We start from the raw sequence: 16,529 nt of genomic DNA, 5'->3' as shown, positions 1-16,529 counted from the left end.
AGCAGGACAGGTTGCTCTGTCCTTTAACTTCTGGAGAAGGTGCCCGCAGTGCCCTGCCCTAGTTCACCCTGCTGCAGGACGAGCGTGCCAGCCTGCCCTGGGACCTCAGAGCTGGCCACACACCCGGGCTTCTCCACTCCTGCTACGCAGAACATGTTATTGCTTATGCTCCAGTTCCTGACAAATAGCTCCTGTAGTAACAGGAATTGCGCATTTAATAGGCTGTGGGTTTTTCTGTCTTAACAACTTGTAAATCTGCCTCCTCCTCCTCCCCCGTCAATAAACTCTCTCTCCCCGAGACACAAAGTAGTGACCAGAACAAGCGCGTAGCTAGCTCACTGAAAGGTTCATGCGGTGACACCTCTGTGGTCCTGGGGAGGCATTTGCTTCCTCCGAAACGAAGTAAATGAAAACCGGGCATGAACGGTGCGCCAGCCTGGTGATGAAGGCGACCCTGAAGGCGTCCTTCTCCCTTCTGAAGAAACACCTTGCTGGGGTGAGTAGGTGAAAGAGAAGAGAATTCTAATTTCCTTTATTCCAAACCCCAGTTGCAGACAGTTTAATCCCAGACAGGTTTTCCTGCCCGTCCATCCCGGCACCTGGGCTGCGCCCGCAGCGGGTTTTAGGGTGCCCAGGTTCAGGGTTCTGCCGTCCCCGAGGGCTCCCCGCCTCCGGCTGCCCCGGTCTCTCCCGTACCCGCCCCGACGGCTTCGGTGCCATCGGCGGCGCGGGAGCCCCGGGGAGCGGGGCCGGGCCGGGGCAGCCGCGGCGGCGGCAGCTGCCGCCCGTCCCGCACACCCTCTCCTGAGGCGGCGGCCGCGCTCCCCGGCCTGGCCCCGCTCCCTGGGGCTCTCCCGAGGCTCTCCCGGAGCTCTCCCGAGGCTCTCCCGGAGCTCTCCCGAGGCTCTCCCAGTGCTCTCCCGGGGATCTCCCGGGGCTGCCCCGCGCCCTCAGCCCCGGGCCCGGCGGAGGCGCCTGCGCGCTGCGGCCGCTCGGTGCCGGCCCCGCTGGCGCCGCCCGCAGCTCCCGCGGCTCCTCTGCCTATTTTAGTCACAGCCGCGGCTCCGTGCCCGCCGCGGGACTCGGGGCCGCCGGCGGCGACCAGCGGCAGCCCGAGCCCGTCCCGTCCGGGCTGTCCGGAAACTTTTCCGGGGCGCGGGGCAGGTAAGGGGCGCGGGCAGGGCGGGGGCCGAGCCGGACCGAGCCGGGGCGGGCAGAAGCCTCGGCGCTGCCTCCGCCCGCCCCCCGCCGGCGCTGTCCAGCCCGGCAGCGCTCGGAGCGCCGCCCGCGCTGCCCGGGGCCGAGCCGGGCCGGGGACGCGCCTCCGGCACCGCCGCGCTCCGGGACGGCCGCGCCGGGGCAGGGACGGCGGCGGAGCGGCGGTGCCGGGAGGGCTGCCCGCCCCGGGGATTCGGCGGCGTCCTGAGCAGGGTTACCGGGGGTCACTGTCCCGGGAGGGAAGCCCTCCCTCCCTGCGTGCCCGGCGGGGGTAACCGGAGCTCCCGAGCCAGCCCTGGCTGGAAGTTGGAGAGCTGTGTCCCCTGCGGAGCGGAGCGCGGCACGCTGCCCAGCGCTGCTCCTCGCCAGGGCTCGGTGTGGAGCGGGACCCTCCGCTGTGTGTCTGAGGTCAGGGTCTGTCCCGTAGGACAGCGGGGTTTCTGATTCTGCCCGGGTGCTGCCGCTCATTGACAGAAGAGCTGGCTCGGGGAGTATCTCTACTTGCCACAAAACCACCTCGGGATCCGGGGATTTCTTCCTGCGGCTGGGGGTTTGCCTCGTAGGCTGGCGTTATTTTGATTCTTCTCTCTCTCCATCAAATAATGGTAAGAGCAGATGAACCCTGAAATCGCATTTGCAGTTGCTCTTTCTGAAGATAGAATGAGCAACACAAAGAACTTTCTTTCCCCAAACTACAATTTGTTTTTGCCAAACATATTCTTCCAAACTCTAATATTTTATCACATTTTCTTCATCTGTTCTATAAATCTTTGTGTACCTTTAGACGGTCAATCACTTTATGGGCAAATATTTTATATAGCAGATCTCTTGTAATACTGAATCACAGACTACCTGATAGTGTTACAGAAATGTCATTGATGAAACCCAAGTTCCAGAACTAGGGCTTCTTGCTAACTTTGTTGTTTGATGGGAATATGATTGTACACATACAAGTTTAAAAGTTTTCATTGACCACAGCAAAACAAGGGATTGTTTCCACTTCTGCAAAAATGGTCCTGTACAGGCTTTCCACAAAGTTCTGTGTGGTGCCAAATAATAAAGTAGCTTAAAATGTCAAGGTTTAAAGAAATGCAAAATAGTAAGTACACTGCAAGTCTTCTAGTGAAACAGAAGAAAATGGTAACTGTGGCCAGTTGTGGTTCCTGACACAAACTTGGCCTTCACAGATATCTTAAAGCTCTTATGACACAAGTTGAGAACAGATAGTTTATTAAGGATTCAAGAAAAGCATTAACTGAAGCTACCTTTGATCTTTTTATTAAGTGCGTGGGTTCTTCAGAGAGGAGATTTTATTTTGTCCTTTGAGTGTGTTCCCCTACTTTGCAAAGAAGAGCTCTGGTCAGAGTCTCCAGATGATGACAGACACCCTGTGTTTATGTGTTTGGGCTCGTGGCTCATGGCACATCTCTGTAAGCCAGTTGTACGTGCAGGTATGGTGTGGTGAACCAAGCCTCTTCTTTGGGAAATGAAGTTCATGTCAGAGGGTTGGTTTCATGGGAATACATTCCCAGTGAAAGGCACTAGTGCACCACACAAACTCATTTGAGTGGAATTCCACAGAGTTCAGCTGCAGTTCATTAACCCACTTTTAAAGCACTTGTGAAATGTGCTTTGTGGCTGCTCTCTCCACTATTAATTTAAAAGTTGAACTGGAGAGAAGCTTGAACTTGTACTTTCTTTCGTGCTTTATTCTAAAACACAAGAAAACAGACAACCTCAATTGTTTTTTGGTAATGCCATTCAATATTCAAGAGCCTTGCTCAAATTTATTCAAGTGCTGTTGATCTTAAAAAAAATGTCTGACTACCATTCTGTATTCATGTTTCTAGGAGCAAAAGAACTTTAAAAAGTGAGAGAGTGGATTATACTTCTTAATTTGGTGGGAATACCACATCTACTTATGGTTCATTAATTCTGATTCAAACTGAAAGAAATACGTATTTTTTTCATTTCAGCTACTGTCTAGATGATAAAATAGACAGCATCTTCAACATTAGCTTTTGAACCACAGAGGGTTGCATTGTGTATTTTACAGTGATAAATGAGGAATTGTTGAAGTACTGGAAGTTGTGTATAGTTAGCTGGTCTTTAAATAATTAAAGATTAAATAATACCAGCTTCACTGTATGCAGTGCTCCTAATGAGCCTCAAGCTGTTCTTTCTCTATTATTGTGGGGTTTCGTCTTCTCTCAAGGCCTCCCCCTGCCCAGCTTTTTTCCACTTCCTAGAATGATTAGTAGGATTTGAAGCAAATTGTAGGCAGAATCAGGCTTTCCCAGCTGCACCCAAACAAGCTCAGTGACTGGAAAGTCCCATTAAACATCTCCTGTTGAAGAGCTGTGCTTTGGAGACAGCAGCTCTGCATCTGCTGCAGCAGGGAGATGGGAGACAGGCCCAGCTTGGTGAGGAGGACAAGCAGTCACTGGCCTGGTGCCATTTGGTGGGGTCTTTGTGTGGAGTGTTGACCTCAGTGTAGAGCTGGCATTGGGGTGTCTCCAGGGCTGGGCAGCAGCTGGCTGAAGGGGCTGCTTGGTTGAACAACCTTAAGCATGGTAGCCTAAATTCTGCCTGACCAGAGCAGGGCTTTGGCCCTGGGTGTCGGAACCCAGGAAATTCCTCTGGCTGCCCTGGAGGGCTTGAGCCCCAGCCCGGGGGGCTCAGAGACCTTGGCACAGAGCCCAAGACCCCTGTGCCTTTGATTTAGCCCTTGGAAAAAACAATTACCAACCTTTATATGAAGAATTACAAGTCAAGAAAATTTAAGTAGAATAATAGTTAGTTTGTCACGGGGTGAAAAATCAATTTTGAGGTTTTTAGAATGGGGGCTTGGGGTCCCAAGATGGAAGAATTTGGGTGTGCCTTGTCCTTTTTACTTCTTCTTCCATCTTCTGGGTGATGTTGGCATTTTTAGATTGGTTTAGAGTAGAAACTCACTGTCTAACAGAGGGGATAGATATTGGAAGGTTATTGTAAATAGTGTAGACATAGTTTTTAGTATAAAAAGATAACACTGCCCCAAGGACAGGCAGCGTGCCTCAACCTGGCCTGCCAGACAGACCTGCAGTGGGTCAGAGAAATAATGTTATAGATAAGAAATAATAAACAACCTTGAGAACGAGAACAGAAGAATCCTGACTCCTTCTTCGACTGCCAGGCTGGGAAAAAGAGGCTTGTAGGTATCTCAGAGTCACTGTGAGCAGCAGAGATTCTGAGACCTGGGAAGTCCTGCTTGGCTGCTGGTTGTGTCTCAGAGCTGCCCTGAAGGCGGTGAAGCACCACTGCTGGCTGCACATGCCCCAGCTGCCTGTTTTGCTGCTCTGAGCATTCCCAGAAGGAAGGATTGTTGTCTGGAGGGCTATCACATCACAGGAATGATCTCAGCGTGGTGGGTCCAGTTTGGGAATTGCAGCCCAGGCAGCCTGGAAGGACTGGGCAGAGTGTGGTCTGACTGCTAAGGCCTGAGGCACTTCACCTTCCATGTGACAGCCTCTGTCAGAGCCCTGATCCAGTGGGTGAGGCAGTGATGGGACATAAACGGGACACGGGATGCCTGCCTCAGCCAGGGAGTGCTAATCCATCTTCTCTCCTCCCTTGAGCCTGCTCCAGTGACTCATTTTGACTGTGGGTAGGTCACTTGCTGCCCTTCTTGTTGCAGCTGTGATGTTGTGCAGGAGGGACACAGAACTGCCCTGCAGTCCCTCTTCACTCTGCCATGAGTGTTGGGAAGGATGAAAGTTTGACAAGAAAGTCCCACAGATATGTATGCTTGGCAGAAAGTTTTTTGAATGTAGAATCTGAAGAAGGAATAGAAATGAAAGCAAGTTTTGATATAGAAGAAAAGAATTGCTGAGCCAGTCTTACTGGATAACCAAGGAGGCAAAGGGCATGTTAGTTAGAAGGGGTTTTTATGACTTAGAGCAAAGGATAAACCCACCTCAAACAGAATAATTTTTTACCAAGCAGAGAGCACAGGCAAACAAGCCTCCTGATGTTGCAAGTAGAAAAAAGGTCTCAAAATTTTCCACTGCAAGAAAACTGAAAAACAACTTCTAGCTAAACTCACTAAGTGCTAACTTTTAGTGATTGGAGAATAGTAACATGAATATGGCAATCTAGTAGTTATGATAGGCTATAGATAAAAGTTAAGGTATAGATTGGTTCTTCTGTATTCAGATGCTCAGCAAAGAAAAGTATATAATGCATTTGTAGCCTAAACTAAGGGTCTCCAGGCCTGCCTGCAGCTGGAGCTGACAGCTGTAGGCACAGGCTCTGTCACCCATGACCCTGGACTGCTGTAACCTCTTGGATGGAATAAACTGCATCTTGAAGAGCCTCCTTGAGTCCCACATCTCTCTTTCAGGCTCTTACTCATGAGGATGCTCACCCAGGGAGTGGGGTCCTGAGGCTTGGTTGCTGAGGTTGCAGACAGGCTCCAGGGTAAAGCATTCACATCCATTTATTTGAAAACCATTCACAGGAAGGGATGCTGGCTCCACACAGATAAAGATTTCACCTGCAATGTCTACAGGAGGAATAATTTCAGAGCTATACCTGTCTTCAGTGTTCTCTGTTGTCTAAAGTAGCTCTTAGTTGGTATCTGAGATAGGCTTCTGGATTTCTCTGGGAAGACCAGCTCCAAAACTTTCTAGGTATATACAACTTTTTTATATCAAGTAATTCAAGTTTAATTCAAAAGTCAAGGAGACACTGTTGCAATAATCTAATGTGATTTCCTGTAGCATAAAAAATATAATCGTAGTAAATATTTTTTTTTAATAATAGTATACCCAGACTTATTTTAGGGACCAGACAGCATTTTAACTTCTTTAATTCCTAGCAAAGGAAATCTTTAGGGCCATCCTACTAATTAATTACCTTTGCTATGTATGCTTGTGTGTCTTTGAAAGCTGAATATATCTAGTGACTTTTGTAGTGACTGATTATCTTGATACCATTGTTTTTTAGATTGGTCAGTCCTTTTCTTCCTCACCTTCCTTCCACCTTCCTGCAGGCTGCATTTTGTTGGTGAAACCTTGTGTTTTCCAGTATTGTATGACAGCTTTCTCTAGGATACAGTCTCAAGAAGTTTAAGGTAATGTAGCTTGTGTTGTTAGTGGCTGCCCTTATTGCTGCATGCACGTTCTCAGCCTGAAGTGTGTCCAGGGACAGCTGATCACTGAAAATAGCTGGTGTACCTGCCCATGCTTGCCTGGAGGCACGCAGCCATAGCTCTCTGTAGGTGCAGAGCTCCTCTGTGCCCCCAGTCAGGTGCTGCAAAGCAATCAGAGTTTGGCTCCCTTGGTCCCTGGGGTGTCTAGCCCCACTGCAGAAGGAAAGTAGCTTGGGAAAAGTATGCAGCATAAACAGGGATTGGGAGTGACAGGTGTCAGTAGGAGCCACAGAGGGGATTCCAGGGATATAGGGGCAGTGGAAGGAAGGGGTATCTCAACTGCCATATGCCTTTACACTGCATGTGAAACTACTTGATGAAATTAAGGAGCAGTTTCTTTTTATAATCTAAATGATGTTAGACCAGATGTAATTTGTGAGCCTAGAGAGGGTGCCTGGAGCTCATCCCTGTGGAAGTGGGGGTGTCTAGGCCAGGAGGACCCTCCCTGGCTGGAGGGACTGCCTTGCCCCTGGTGGACTTGCTGGAGTGTCGAGCCAGGCTATGACTCCTAGCTCATATAAACATACACACTCTAGTGTGCTAAATCCATCATTATCTCATTTTGTGCTAAGAAGTGCATATGCTGTAAAGGAAAATCTTTCCTTTTGCTTCCAAACCTGTAGCAAACAATTCACCCAGGCTGATTACATGATTAGAATGTACAGCTCTATGGCCTGTCCACATGTACAGTGTGAAAGTGCTGAGGGCTTTCTTTCACTTGGCATAAGGCAACTGAAGAATGGACTATTCAAACTCTGAATAGCTTTACTTTTGACTTAATTAAAAAAGACCAGTGAGAGAACTGCTGGTGGCCTCAGGGCTTTTAGGGTTTCTTTTTTGCAGGAATTATTGTGATCCAGACACAGTAACTAACACTCAGAGCTTCTCAGAGTTGAATTTGAATCATCAGTGACAAAAATGGGGTAAAGTACATCGTTCTCAAGCAAATTAAAAAGGTACATAATAGGTAATTCTTTGTGTGAACACTGCAGTGTAGGGGGAAACACCCATTTGAGGAGGGGGAAGGTTGTAATGTGCATTTGTACAATGCAAATTCTTTCTGTTTTGACTGGTTCAGTGTACTGTTGATATGAAATTTTAAGTTGCCAGCAGGTATTTATTTGGTAGCATATGAGTGAAATACTTCATTTTCTGCTTTGAAACTCCAGCAAACTCTGTGATTTCAACACTTTCTGATGGCAACAAAGTCCTCTCAGCACTGCTGCTTGTTTTAAAGAAGTCCGTGCCAGTGTATATTGCTCACATCTCTAGCCTGCGCTGATTTTTCGCATCACTTCATCTGCTCCTGCTGGAGAAGGTGGGATGTGGTGGGGCAGGACACGCTGAAGCATGTCAGTAATTCAGGCTGTGTTGGCAGGGCACATCTCCTTCCCAAGCTGGGAGGACTCATGGTGCATGAAGCTCGGGTTCTGGCAGCCTGCAGATGTCAATGTGTGTCACTGTGATTGTGGCAGCCCCACGGCAGGGAGTGCGCTGTGCATGCTGCTCCTTCTCCATGGGCAGGGCATGGAGCAGAGAGTGCTCAGTGTTTGCTTGGGATGACACAGTTCTTCAGCTTTAGCAGCCAAGGCACGTGTTTTAAATGCACTTTCCTGCTTGCTGGATCATCACCATCAGATGAATTTGTAGCAAGAGCTGTTCAGCACAGCCAGGGCAATCGAAGCAGGACATCCAACAAAGCAGAAGGCCAAAGCACCTCGGTGACAGGACGGTGTCCCCTCCAGGTGTTTACAAATGGTGCTATTATCTGCTGTGGAGGATGACTCAGTTGGTATCACAGCTGCTTGGGTTTTTTGGTTTGGGGGATTTTTCTCCCCCACAACCTCACTTGCAGTAGATGAATGGCTTAATTAGCCTGTCTGTTCTGAAACCTTTAAGAGTTTAAATTTTGGACTTGCAGGAACTATAAAGAAAAATGTGAAAGGCCTCATCTAGCACTAAATACCCTTCAAAACTGGAAATTTTACTAAACTTTATATCTGTTATTGTCCCTGCTCTATTTACAACTGCCAATGATTTTGAGCTCCCAAACATTAGAATAATTTCTTATTTGAGAAGAGCTGCATCATCTCTTTCTGCCTGCAAGCATGCCTGCTCTTCACCATAGCTCTGAGAAATGAGTCCCATTTAGGAGTGGGTTTTGTCAGTATTTCCAGAGGGTTTGGCTTTTCCTGCACACCTTGTGTAGCTCAGGAAAGGGTTGTGTTGGTAAGGCTGTGCTCTGGACTAGCACTGGCCTCCCTCCTTTGCCCTTCCTCTTGCCTGGAAGGAGAGAGGCCCTCTCCAGTCTGGGAGATGCTGCAGCACAGTAAAAGTTCTCATTGTGTAGAACTAATTGAATAAGTGGGAATTTTCCACACAGTGGTTTTGGAAGATAGGTCCAATTCTGAAAAGGAGCAAATGCAGAACAGTTTTCTCAGGACTTTGTTTTTATGTGTGATGAGCCTATATCCATGTCCTAGTGGTACACTGTTCTTTCCAAGTTATTTTGGCCCATCTTGTCATGAATAAATGCTTCACAGAAATGCTGTGAGCTGTAGTGTGGGCAGACTGAGAAAGCAATAAGTGTATTAAAAATTGTGCGAATTTTTGAATTTTAAAAATTAAGTGAATTAAGAATTGTGCATACATTCTGTGAAATTACTACTGTGTTGTGTCAAATTATTGTAATATGTGACATTACATGATGAAAAGATGTTGGTAATGTAAAGCAAATTACTGCTCCACCGTGGTTTTGTTTGTGGCATACATGCAGTTTCCAGTGTATCTCCTCAGTCATGGTTCCCTTCAAAACACTGATTTTTACTGTTTTCTTTTAGAAATTAGGGTCTTCAGTAAAACTGCTTAGAGCAAAATGTTGGCAGGAGAGTAGAAGTATTAGCAATAATCCAAAATTACTATTATCAGTGATTCTGTTTTAAACAAACAATCAGTCAAACAAAAAACTTCTGCCACTGCTTTCTGACTGTTTAATGGAAATGCTGAGTGTATTCAGAACACAAGGTCTGGGAACTGCATGCTCCAGTTTTTTTTCTTTTGACTCAAAAATCTTACCCCTTGATCACAGAAGCACCACTTAAAATTCCTCATGACCTTACCATACCCAGGTAACTTTTTTATAAGTGATGCAGCTTCCATCTCCCAGTCTCCAAGGGATAAATCCTACATCTGAGGGGAATCCTGAGGAGGGTATTTGGGTAAAGAAACAAATGCAAAGGTTTTAGTTGTAAATTACCTTATTCTTGTAATGCTGGTTCTTAGGCTGCAGGAGGATTTTGAGCATTGTAATTTGGAGAGATTCTGTGCTCTTTAGCTGTGGTACTTTTATGGGCCAGTGACTTTCCTATCACCACTCCCAGAGAGGGAGAGTCTCCTCCTAACTTGTTCTTCTGAGCTCTGCTGCTCAGTTGTGTGGGATTTTATGTCTTTGTTTGGCACCAGTGTTATTCAATCATAGAATTAATGTTGGGGTTTGAATAAAATTCAAAGAAGTAATGCTGTGGTGGCCAGGAAATACGATACAGATTTTCTTTATTAATTTCTTAGACCTGTCACTGTAAAAGAAGCACCACTGAAAGCACTGATGAATGATGTTGGATGCCTCACTGCAACAGCAGTGCTTTTAGAGTATTGACTTCTGTGGCTCTTGTGAGGGAAAAAAAACAAACTACTTTGATATTCTAGAGAATCTGATAATTTTGATAACAAGATAGTTCTTAGTTTCCTTGCCATTCTACCAGGAAAAGAACCAGACAGTAAGGCTTTGGAAGGTTTCAATACAGATTACACAACTAATATATTCTGGTTTTGCACTTTCTACCATGTATAATCTCACATTGAGGTATGTATTTTTATTTTAAAAGACAGATATGGAAAGCTGGTTTTGATTTTTTGTTTTTAGATTTATCTTGGAGTTTCTTTCATGCTTCTTGGTTGTTTTTTCCTTTGAAAACTCTTAGGAATACATCACCATATGAAAATGAATACCATGTTTCACATTTTAGAGTGTTGAATGATAAAATTATGTGGCCCATGGCGTGAAATTCTATGATGTAGAACTTTGAATGTTGTAAAATTGCTTTGTAAATGTCCCTTGGGTCATATTTTGCAGGACTACTTACTTTCTGTTCTAATAGCATAATCTGTATCAGGATGCCTTTAAGCCTTGTCATCTTCCCTATATATGACAGGGTTTTTTGCCTGTTATCCTTGGAGTAGAAAAGACCCTGTGACACTTGGGTTTCCCTTGTTGTGGTGTTTGGGGATGGAGTTTGCTGTCCCCAGGAACAGAGAGCAGAGAGTTGAGAGAATGCTCAACCATTAATGAGAATGATTTAACAGAAATCCAGAGGGAGATGGAGGAGGTGAACAAGGAAGAAGAGTTCACTGTCTCTTCTTGTTAAAGAGCTGGTCAGGGCATTTAAAAGGCTTTCAGGGAGCAGGGTCTGGACCAACAAATCCTTGTCAGCAGTGAGGCTGTACAAAGGCTTGTCACAGGATGCTGTGAATGCAACACACAGCTTTACTTGGATTCAGTGGCAGTTCAGTGGTTGCTACTCAGATCACAGATACAGAAAACATGATCTTCAGCTGAGTGAATATTAAAGTTTGATCCTGGAATCACAGAGCTTCAAGGGTAATTGGATTTTAATGCAGTCTGTGGTTTAGGCAATAAAACTTTGATAAAATTTAATTGATGAAAATAATTTTATAAGTAATTCATCTCTTCTTCACTTGTCCAGATCAGAGGAAGCTACAGATGACATGACCAAAGTCAAAACAATGCATGAGCTGATGAGAGACAATGCTGAGAACATTAGCTGCTTCGTTGCTGGAAATCCTAAGTGCAGCTTTACTACCAAGAGACCCTGATGTTATGTGATCACCAAGCACAGTTTGCAAGAATGGAAAACCAAAGGAAAACCAAAACTAGTTGTATCTCATAAATAAAAGATTTCAAGATTCAGCTGAATCAAAAAATTATTCCAGCCATGGGAGAAAATGCAAGTTTTTGGGAAAGTCTGATATATGCACATCCTACGTGTACCAGCTGGAAGCAAGAGGCAGAGGGATCTATCTACCACTTAGCCAGTATTTTCTTTGTCGTGGGCTTCATGGGTGGAAGTGGATTCTTTGGGCTCCTCTACGTCTTCAGCTTGCTTGGACTGGGCTTTCTCTGCTCTTCTGTTTGGGCTTGGCTGGATGTGTGTGCTGCTGATATATTCTCCTGGAATTTTGTACTGTTTGCTATTTGCTTCGTCCAGTTCGTTTACGTTACCTACCAAGTCCGGAGTGTTGCCTTTGACAGGGAATTCCAGGAACTCTACAGTGCTCTCTTCCAGCCTCTGGGAATTTCCTTGACTGTGTACAGGAAGATTGTCTTGTGCTGTGATGCAGAAGTGGTTACCCTGGAGAAGGAGCATTGTTACGCCATGCAGGGCAAAACACCTATTGACAAACTGTCCTTGCTTGTGTCAGGCAGGTTGGTATTGCTTTGTTCAGGCTCTCTGCAAATATTTTTATTTTCCTCTCCTTATTGAAAATGAAAGAAAAAAAGGAAAAAGCCTGGTTTGTGTATTGTTTGTTTATTTTTCAGTACAATAGATTAAATATTAATACAAGTAATATAAATATTAATAGGTTAAATACACTTGTCTAGGATAGTACTAGCATAAAAACACTGAGCACAGAACCTGAAATAGCATAAAGAAAAGAATTTTTTCAGGCTGCTGTATCATATCATTTAACAGGTTAGGCAGATTAAGGGAATAAATGTGGATTTTCAGTGTTCAGGTTATGGCTTGCTCTCTGTCTACTGCCTAGCTGATGAGCACAGCATCTGTCCTATTTTTCTTTACTAGTATCATCTGAAATGGGACAAAAAGTTAGTTACAAAACTGAGATAAACTGTTTAATAGAGATCTTGACTTTGATATAGATTGTGTTTGATTGCTTTCAAAGGGGTGGGAGAAGGGTATCAATAAGGAAGAGAAAAAGACTTAAAAGTGCCCTTTCATTACAAGAGGATGTAGCTGAGCCTTATCAAGACTTGTAGACCTGGGTCTACAGTTACTGTATACTGTGGCCTGTGTTAGACCCTGAAGCAGTAAATCCACCTGCTTGTACTCCCTGCTTCCTGGAGAGCCTTCTGGCAGCCTTGCTGATGCTGTCCTGGAGGGAAACATCAGCTTTTGTACTGTTTGCAAAGCAGGGGGCAGTCCCAGACCACCCCGAGAGTAGGCTGGACACCCAGAGGTGATGGACACGGACTGTCCTTGATGGGACACTTGGTGGGTGGGTGCTTTTTGCTGCATGGACACATGGAACCTGTGGGCAGCTTGACACCCAGCTGATTTAGGACTACCTGCAGTGAACAATATGGATTGTGGGCAGTTTTCCTTAGTGACACCCTGGTTCACAGAGTTCTTGGGAGCTCTCTAGGAAGTACCTCATGGAAGTTGCTTTTGGTCTTACCAAAGGAGAGGTATCCATCCTTCTACATGCCCAGCCAGAGTTCCTGCTGCCCTTCACCATGTGGTGCAGGGCTGCTTGTGTGCCTTCCTATTTATTTGTTATTTAAAAAGTAGCAAGTAAAGAAGTTTTTCTTTGGCACTTTCAGAAGGCCACAGCATTCACACAGAGATCCCATAATGCCAGGCTGTTCTTCTGGCTCCAGACATAGTCCTGTGGCCATGTAATTCCTGTTAAGCACAGAGAGAGGCCTACCTAACACATGCCATGGGGCACTCCTGCTTCCCACTCCCAGTTTTTGCCACTTTGTTCTCCCTAAAATGAGTATTTGCCAAAACTAGAAGTAAACCCCATGGTTTTCAGGAGAAGCAGATAAATGCTGTTATGGGCATTGGTCTTTCACTTCTGCAGTGCATGGTGGCCTTTTAAAGGCAAAGCTTGTGCATCACTGCACACACCTACCACAGAGAGAATAATGGTTTGAAAAAGGCCTGGAAAGATTTCCCTTTCAGTTGCATGATTGTCTTGTATTGTCTTTCAACTGGCCTGAGCAAGTTGGGTTCAAAAATATAATTAGGAGAATTCTAATTGGCCACTGATTGCTTTTTCATGCTTTCAAAGCTATGTTTAAATTCCTCAGACAGTAGAAACAGCACATTCTTGTGGTAGTCATTGCTGGTGCACAGGTAGTGCTAACAAATTAACACATCTTATCTTGGTAGGATCAGAGTGACAGTTGATGGGGAGTTTCTGCATTATATTTTTCCTCTTCAATTTCTGGACTCTCCTGAATGGGATTCACTGAGGCCCACAGAAGAGGGAATTTTCCAGGTAAAAGTTAAGGGGTTTCCTTCTGTTTTTCTTTTTTTTTTTTAGTGCTACTGGAAAGTGTTCAAGCACTGTTTGATTTAGAAATGAATTTGTTCAGTTGTGGGTTTCCTTTGGGATACTATGCAAACAAGGGGCATCCCATTAGTTTGGGAAGTCCTCTTTATCCACTGGACTGGTTTTGCTGTTTGTGCCTTGTTACAACAAACAGGGGTTTTCTTAAAGCTAATATGGGAGGTTAATCTGGGAGGTGGGCTCTGTTTGCATTCTCTGCTGTGCTGATATTCAGCCCTGAGAAGCCAGGTTTCCTCAGGGTGGGAAGAAGCTGGTGCTGAAGAGGTTTCCCAGTGGGAGATGAGCCAGGGGAGGACGTGCCTGGCACAGCTTGGCACGGGTCACAGCACAGGACACGGTGTCAGCTGCGGTGCCCCTGCGCTGCTGTCACTCGCCTGACACGCTGGCTCCTGTCCCTGTTGGATCTGATGTCTGCTGTCACGAGAACAAATGGCATTTGTTGAGAGCTTTCTTTAGACCTGCCTTTTCAGCTGAGGCTGCCAAGAGTGGAGCAGGGAATGCAGGGCTGAACCAGGGCATCCATGTGGCACTGAACAAGGCATGCCATATGGGCACAGGCATATTGTCACTGAGGTTAACTAGATGTGATCACTTAGTCCATAGCCAGTCACCTTTCTCATTTGTCTTTTGCATACAATAACTTACCCCTCCCACACAGAATCACAGAATAATGAGATTGGAAGCGGCCTCTAAGATACCTCCCAGAGCTCTCTGGCTCGGTTAAAAGGCTCTAAATTGCAGTAGACAGTTTCTGCTGGGAGAGGGGGGTGCCTTCTGAGCAAGGGCAGCAGCAGCATCACCACCTTGTCACCTGGCTGTTCAATTCTCTCTTCTCCAGGTAACGCTCACAGCAGAGACAGACTGTCGCTACGTGGCCTGGAGGAGAAAGAAGCTCTACCTGCTGTTCGCTAAGCACCGCTTCATCTCCCGCCTCTTCTCCATTCTGATCGGGAGCGACATCGCCGAGAAGCTGTACGCGCTGAACGACAGGGTGCACGTGGGCCAGGGCTTCAGGTACGACATCCGCCTGCCCAACTTCTACCACGTGGCGCTGCCGGAGCCGCCCCCGGTGCCGCCGCCGCCGCCGCCGCCGCCGCGCTCGCACCGCCTGCAGCGGGGCTCCCCCCGCCGCCCGCCCGCCGCGCCCGCCCGCTGCGGCTCCTTCCTCGCTCCCTCCTAGGCAGGGACACCCTGCCCCAGCCACTCCTCACAGCCCCGCCGGAGGAAAACGGGAGCAGAGAGACGAAAGCAGGTGAAGCCAAATTTGACTGACAAGTGCCATTAACTGTTATGAGTAGAAAAGCTGCCCATTTTTTAAAAGGTTGCAGAGTTCACAGGTTGGGCTAGTTGCTGCCTGAGTGGAGTTCTAACTGTTTGTTTTGTAATCACCTGTCATTTTCATTAACTACCTGTTGTTGATGGTTAAGAATTCCCCCTTTTGTCGGTGGCACCCTGCTGCTTCCTGGAGGATGGCACCCAGACGGTGAAGAGGAGGAGACCTCGGAGTCAGCAGGCAACGGGAGAAGCCCCTCACCAAACCTAGCCAAAACCCCTAAAACAACGAGCCAACACAAAATTGACAAATCAAAGTGATGACTAGACATGAGGAACAGAATCTAGTATCTGCTAAGACCCCTTTTACCCCTCACCCTAACCAAAAGATGTCGGCTAGACAGAGGACCTCGAATGTTGAACCAGAAATTGGGGAACGTGGGGATGCTCTCGTGAGGATTCAACTCCCAGCTATGCCCACAGTCCAGTGGACAAAGCTGCGCTCTTCCTCCTCCTCCTCCTCCTCCTCCTCCTCCGAGTCACTCCTGGGAGCAGCGGCTGCGTGAGCGCGGCCCTGTCGGTTCTCCCCACCCGACTGCATTTTTACTGTCTGTGCAATATGGTTACTTTCTGTTGATACTCCTTCATCTCTTTTGTTTTGGTGTAGAACAAATCATAACAGTATGAGGTCTTATTGCAATTGTGGCGGCCTCTGTGGTGGCGTGTTGTTTTGTTTTGTTTTGTTGTTGGTGTGTTGGTTTTTTTTTTAAAGCAAGCCCATTGTAATTATGTTTTCCTCAAAAAATTTTGCCATAGTGAAATATAGTCAGAATAGTCAATGAAAACAACTAAGTTTTCATTTTCCTGTATTTTCCTCAAAAAATTTTGTCACAATGAAATATAGTCCGAATAGTCAATGAAAACAATTAAGTCGTCTTCAAAATAAGCAACTGGTTTATAATGTTCTTTTTTATGCCATGTGAACATTCTCTCAATTTACATGAAAAATGTTGCAGAAAAAAAGACCAAGGAACGATTGCATTGGGTTTGTTTCTTAAAGAAATGAAAGATTTTGAAATGCACAGCAAGATTGTTAAAAATCCAAACAAAACAACAAATTGTGTCCCATGAGTAATTGGTTTCTCTCTGACTGTCCTTCAGAGGTAATACATGAAAACAAACATAAGTGTCATTGCTGGCATTAGAAAAATACAAGAGCTGTAACTGCTGCAAATACAGCTTGGGGAAATGGTTGTGTAGCATTTCTGATGGAATGTGATGCTATAGGACCTGGGGTTCTGCAGTGTCAGCACCCTTTGTGACATGTACAATAAATAACGTTAATCAATTTACTGCCAAACCATTGGAGTTTGTTTTATAATATTCCTTTTAACTATGTTTGTCAGGAAGAGACTAGAACACCTGCAGCAATAAATACAATTTTTAACTGATA

The 16,529-nt window shown here is 46.0% G+C and overlaps 1 protein-coding gene across 1 annotated transcript; it reads left to right on the top strand.

Moving 5' to 3' along the window:
- Positions 1-383: 383 nt before the first annotated feature.
- On the top strand, positions 384-16,529 carry POPDC3 (popeye domain containing 3). Its single transcript, XM_066547544.1, has 4 exons — positions 384-496; positions 11,173-11,912; positions 13,624-13,732; positions 14,643-16,529. The coding sequence occupies exons 2-4, from the start codon at positions 11,422-11,424 to the stop codon at positions 14,982-14,984; spliced, it is 942 nt and encodes a 313-aa protein (XP_066403641.1). The 5' UTR covers positions 384-496; positions 11,173-11,421; the 3' UTR covers positions 14,985-16,529.

Source organism: Molothrus aeneus, chromosome 3 (assembly GCF_037042795.1).
Source record: "Molothrus aeneus isolate 106 chromosome 3, BPBGC_Maene_1.0, whole genome shotgun sequence".
NCBI lineage: Eukaryota > Metazoa > Chordata > Aves > Passeriformes > Icteridae > Molothrus > Molothrus aeneus.
Note: the sequence above shows the minus strand (reverse complement) of the source record. Positions and strands in the feature narration are given on the sequence as shown.

What these genes read in the sequence shown, in the direction of transcription:
- POPDC3 (XM_066547544.1), top strand. Translation starts at nt 11,422, where the DNA reads ATGGGAGAAAATGCAAGTTTTTGGGAAAGTCTGATATATGCACATCCT. An exon ending in TCCTTGCTTGTGTCAGGCAG is followed by an intron (nt 11,913 to 13,623) that starts GTTGGTATTGCT and finishes TTATCTTGGTAG; the next exon opens with GATCAGAGTGACAGTTGATG. An exon ending in CAGAAGAGGGAATTTTCCAG is followed by an intron (nt 13,733 to 14,642) that starts GTAAAAGTTAAG and finishes TCTCTTCTCCAG; the next exon opens with GTAACGCTCACAGCAGAGAC.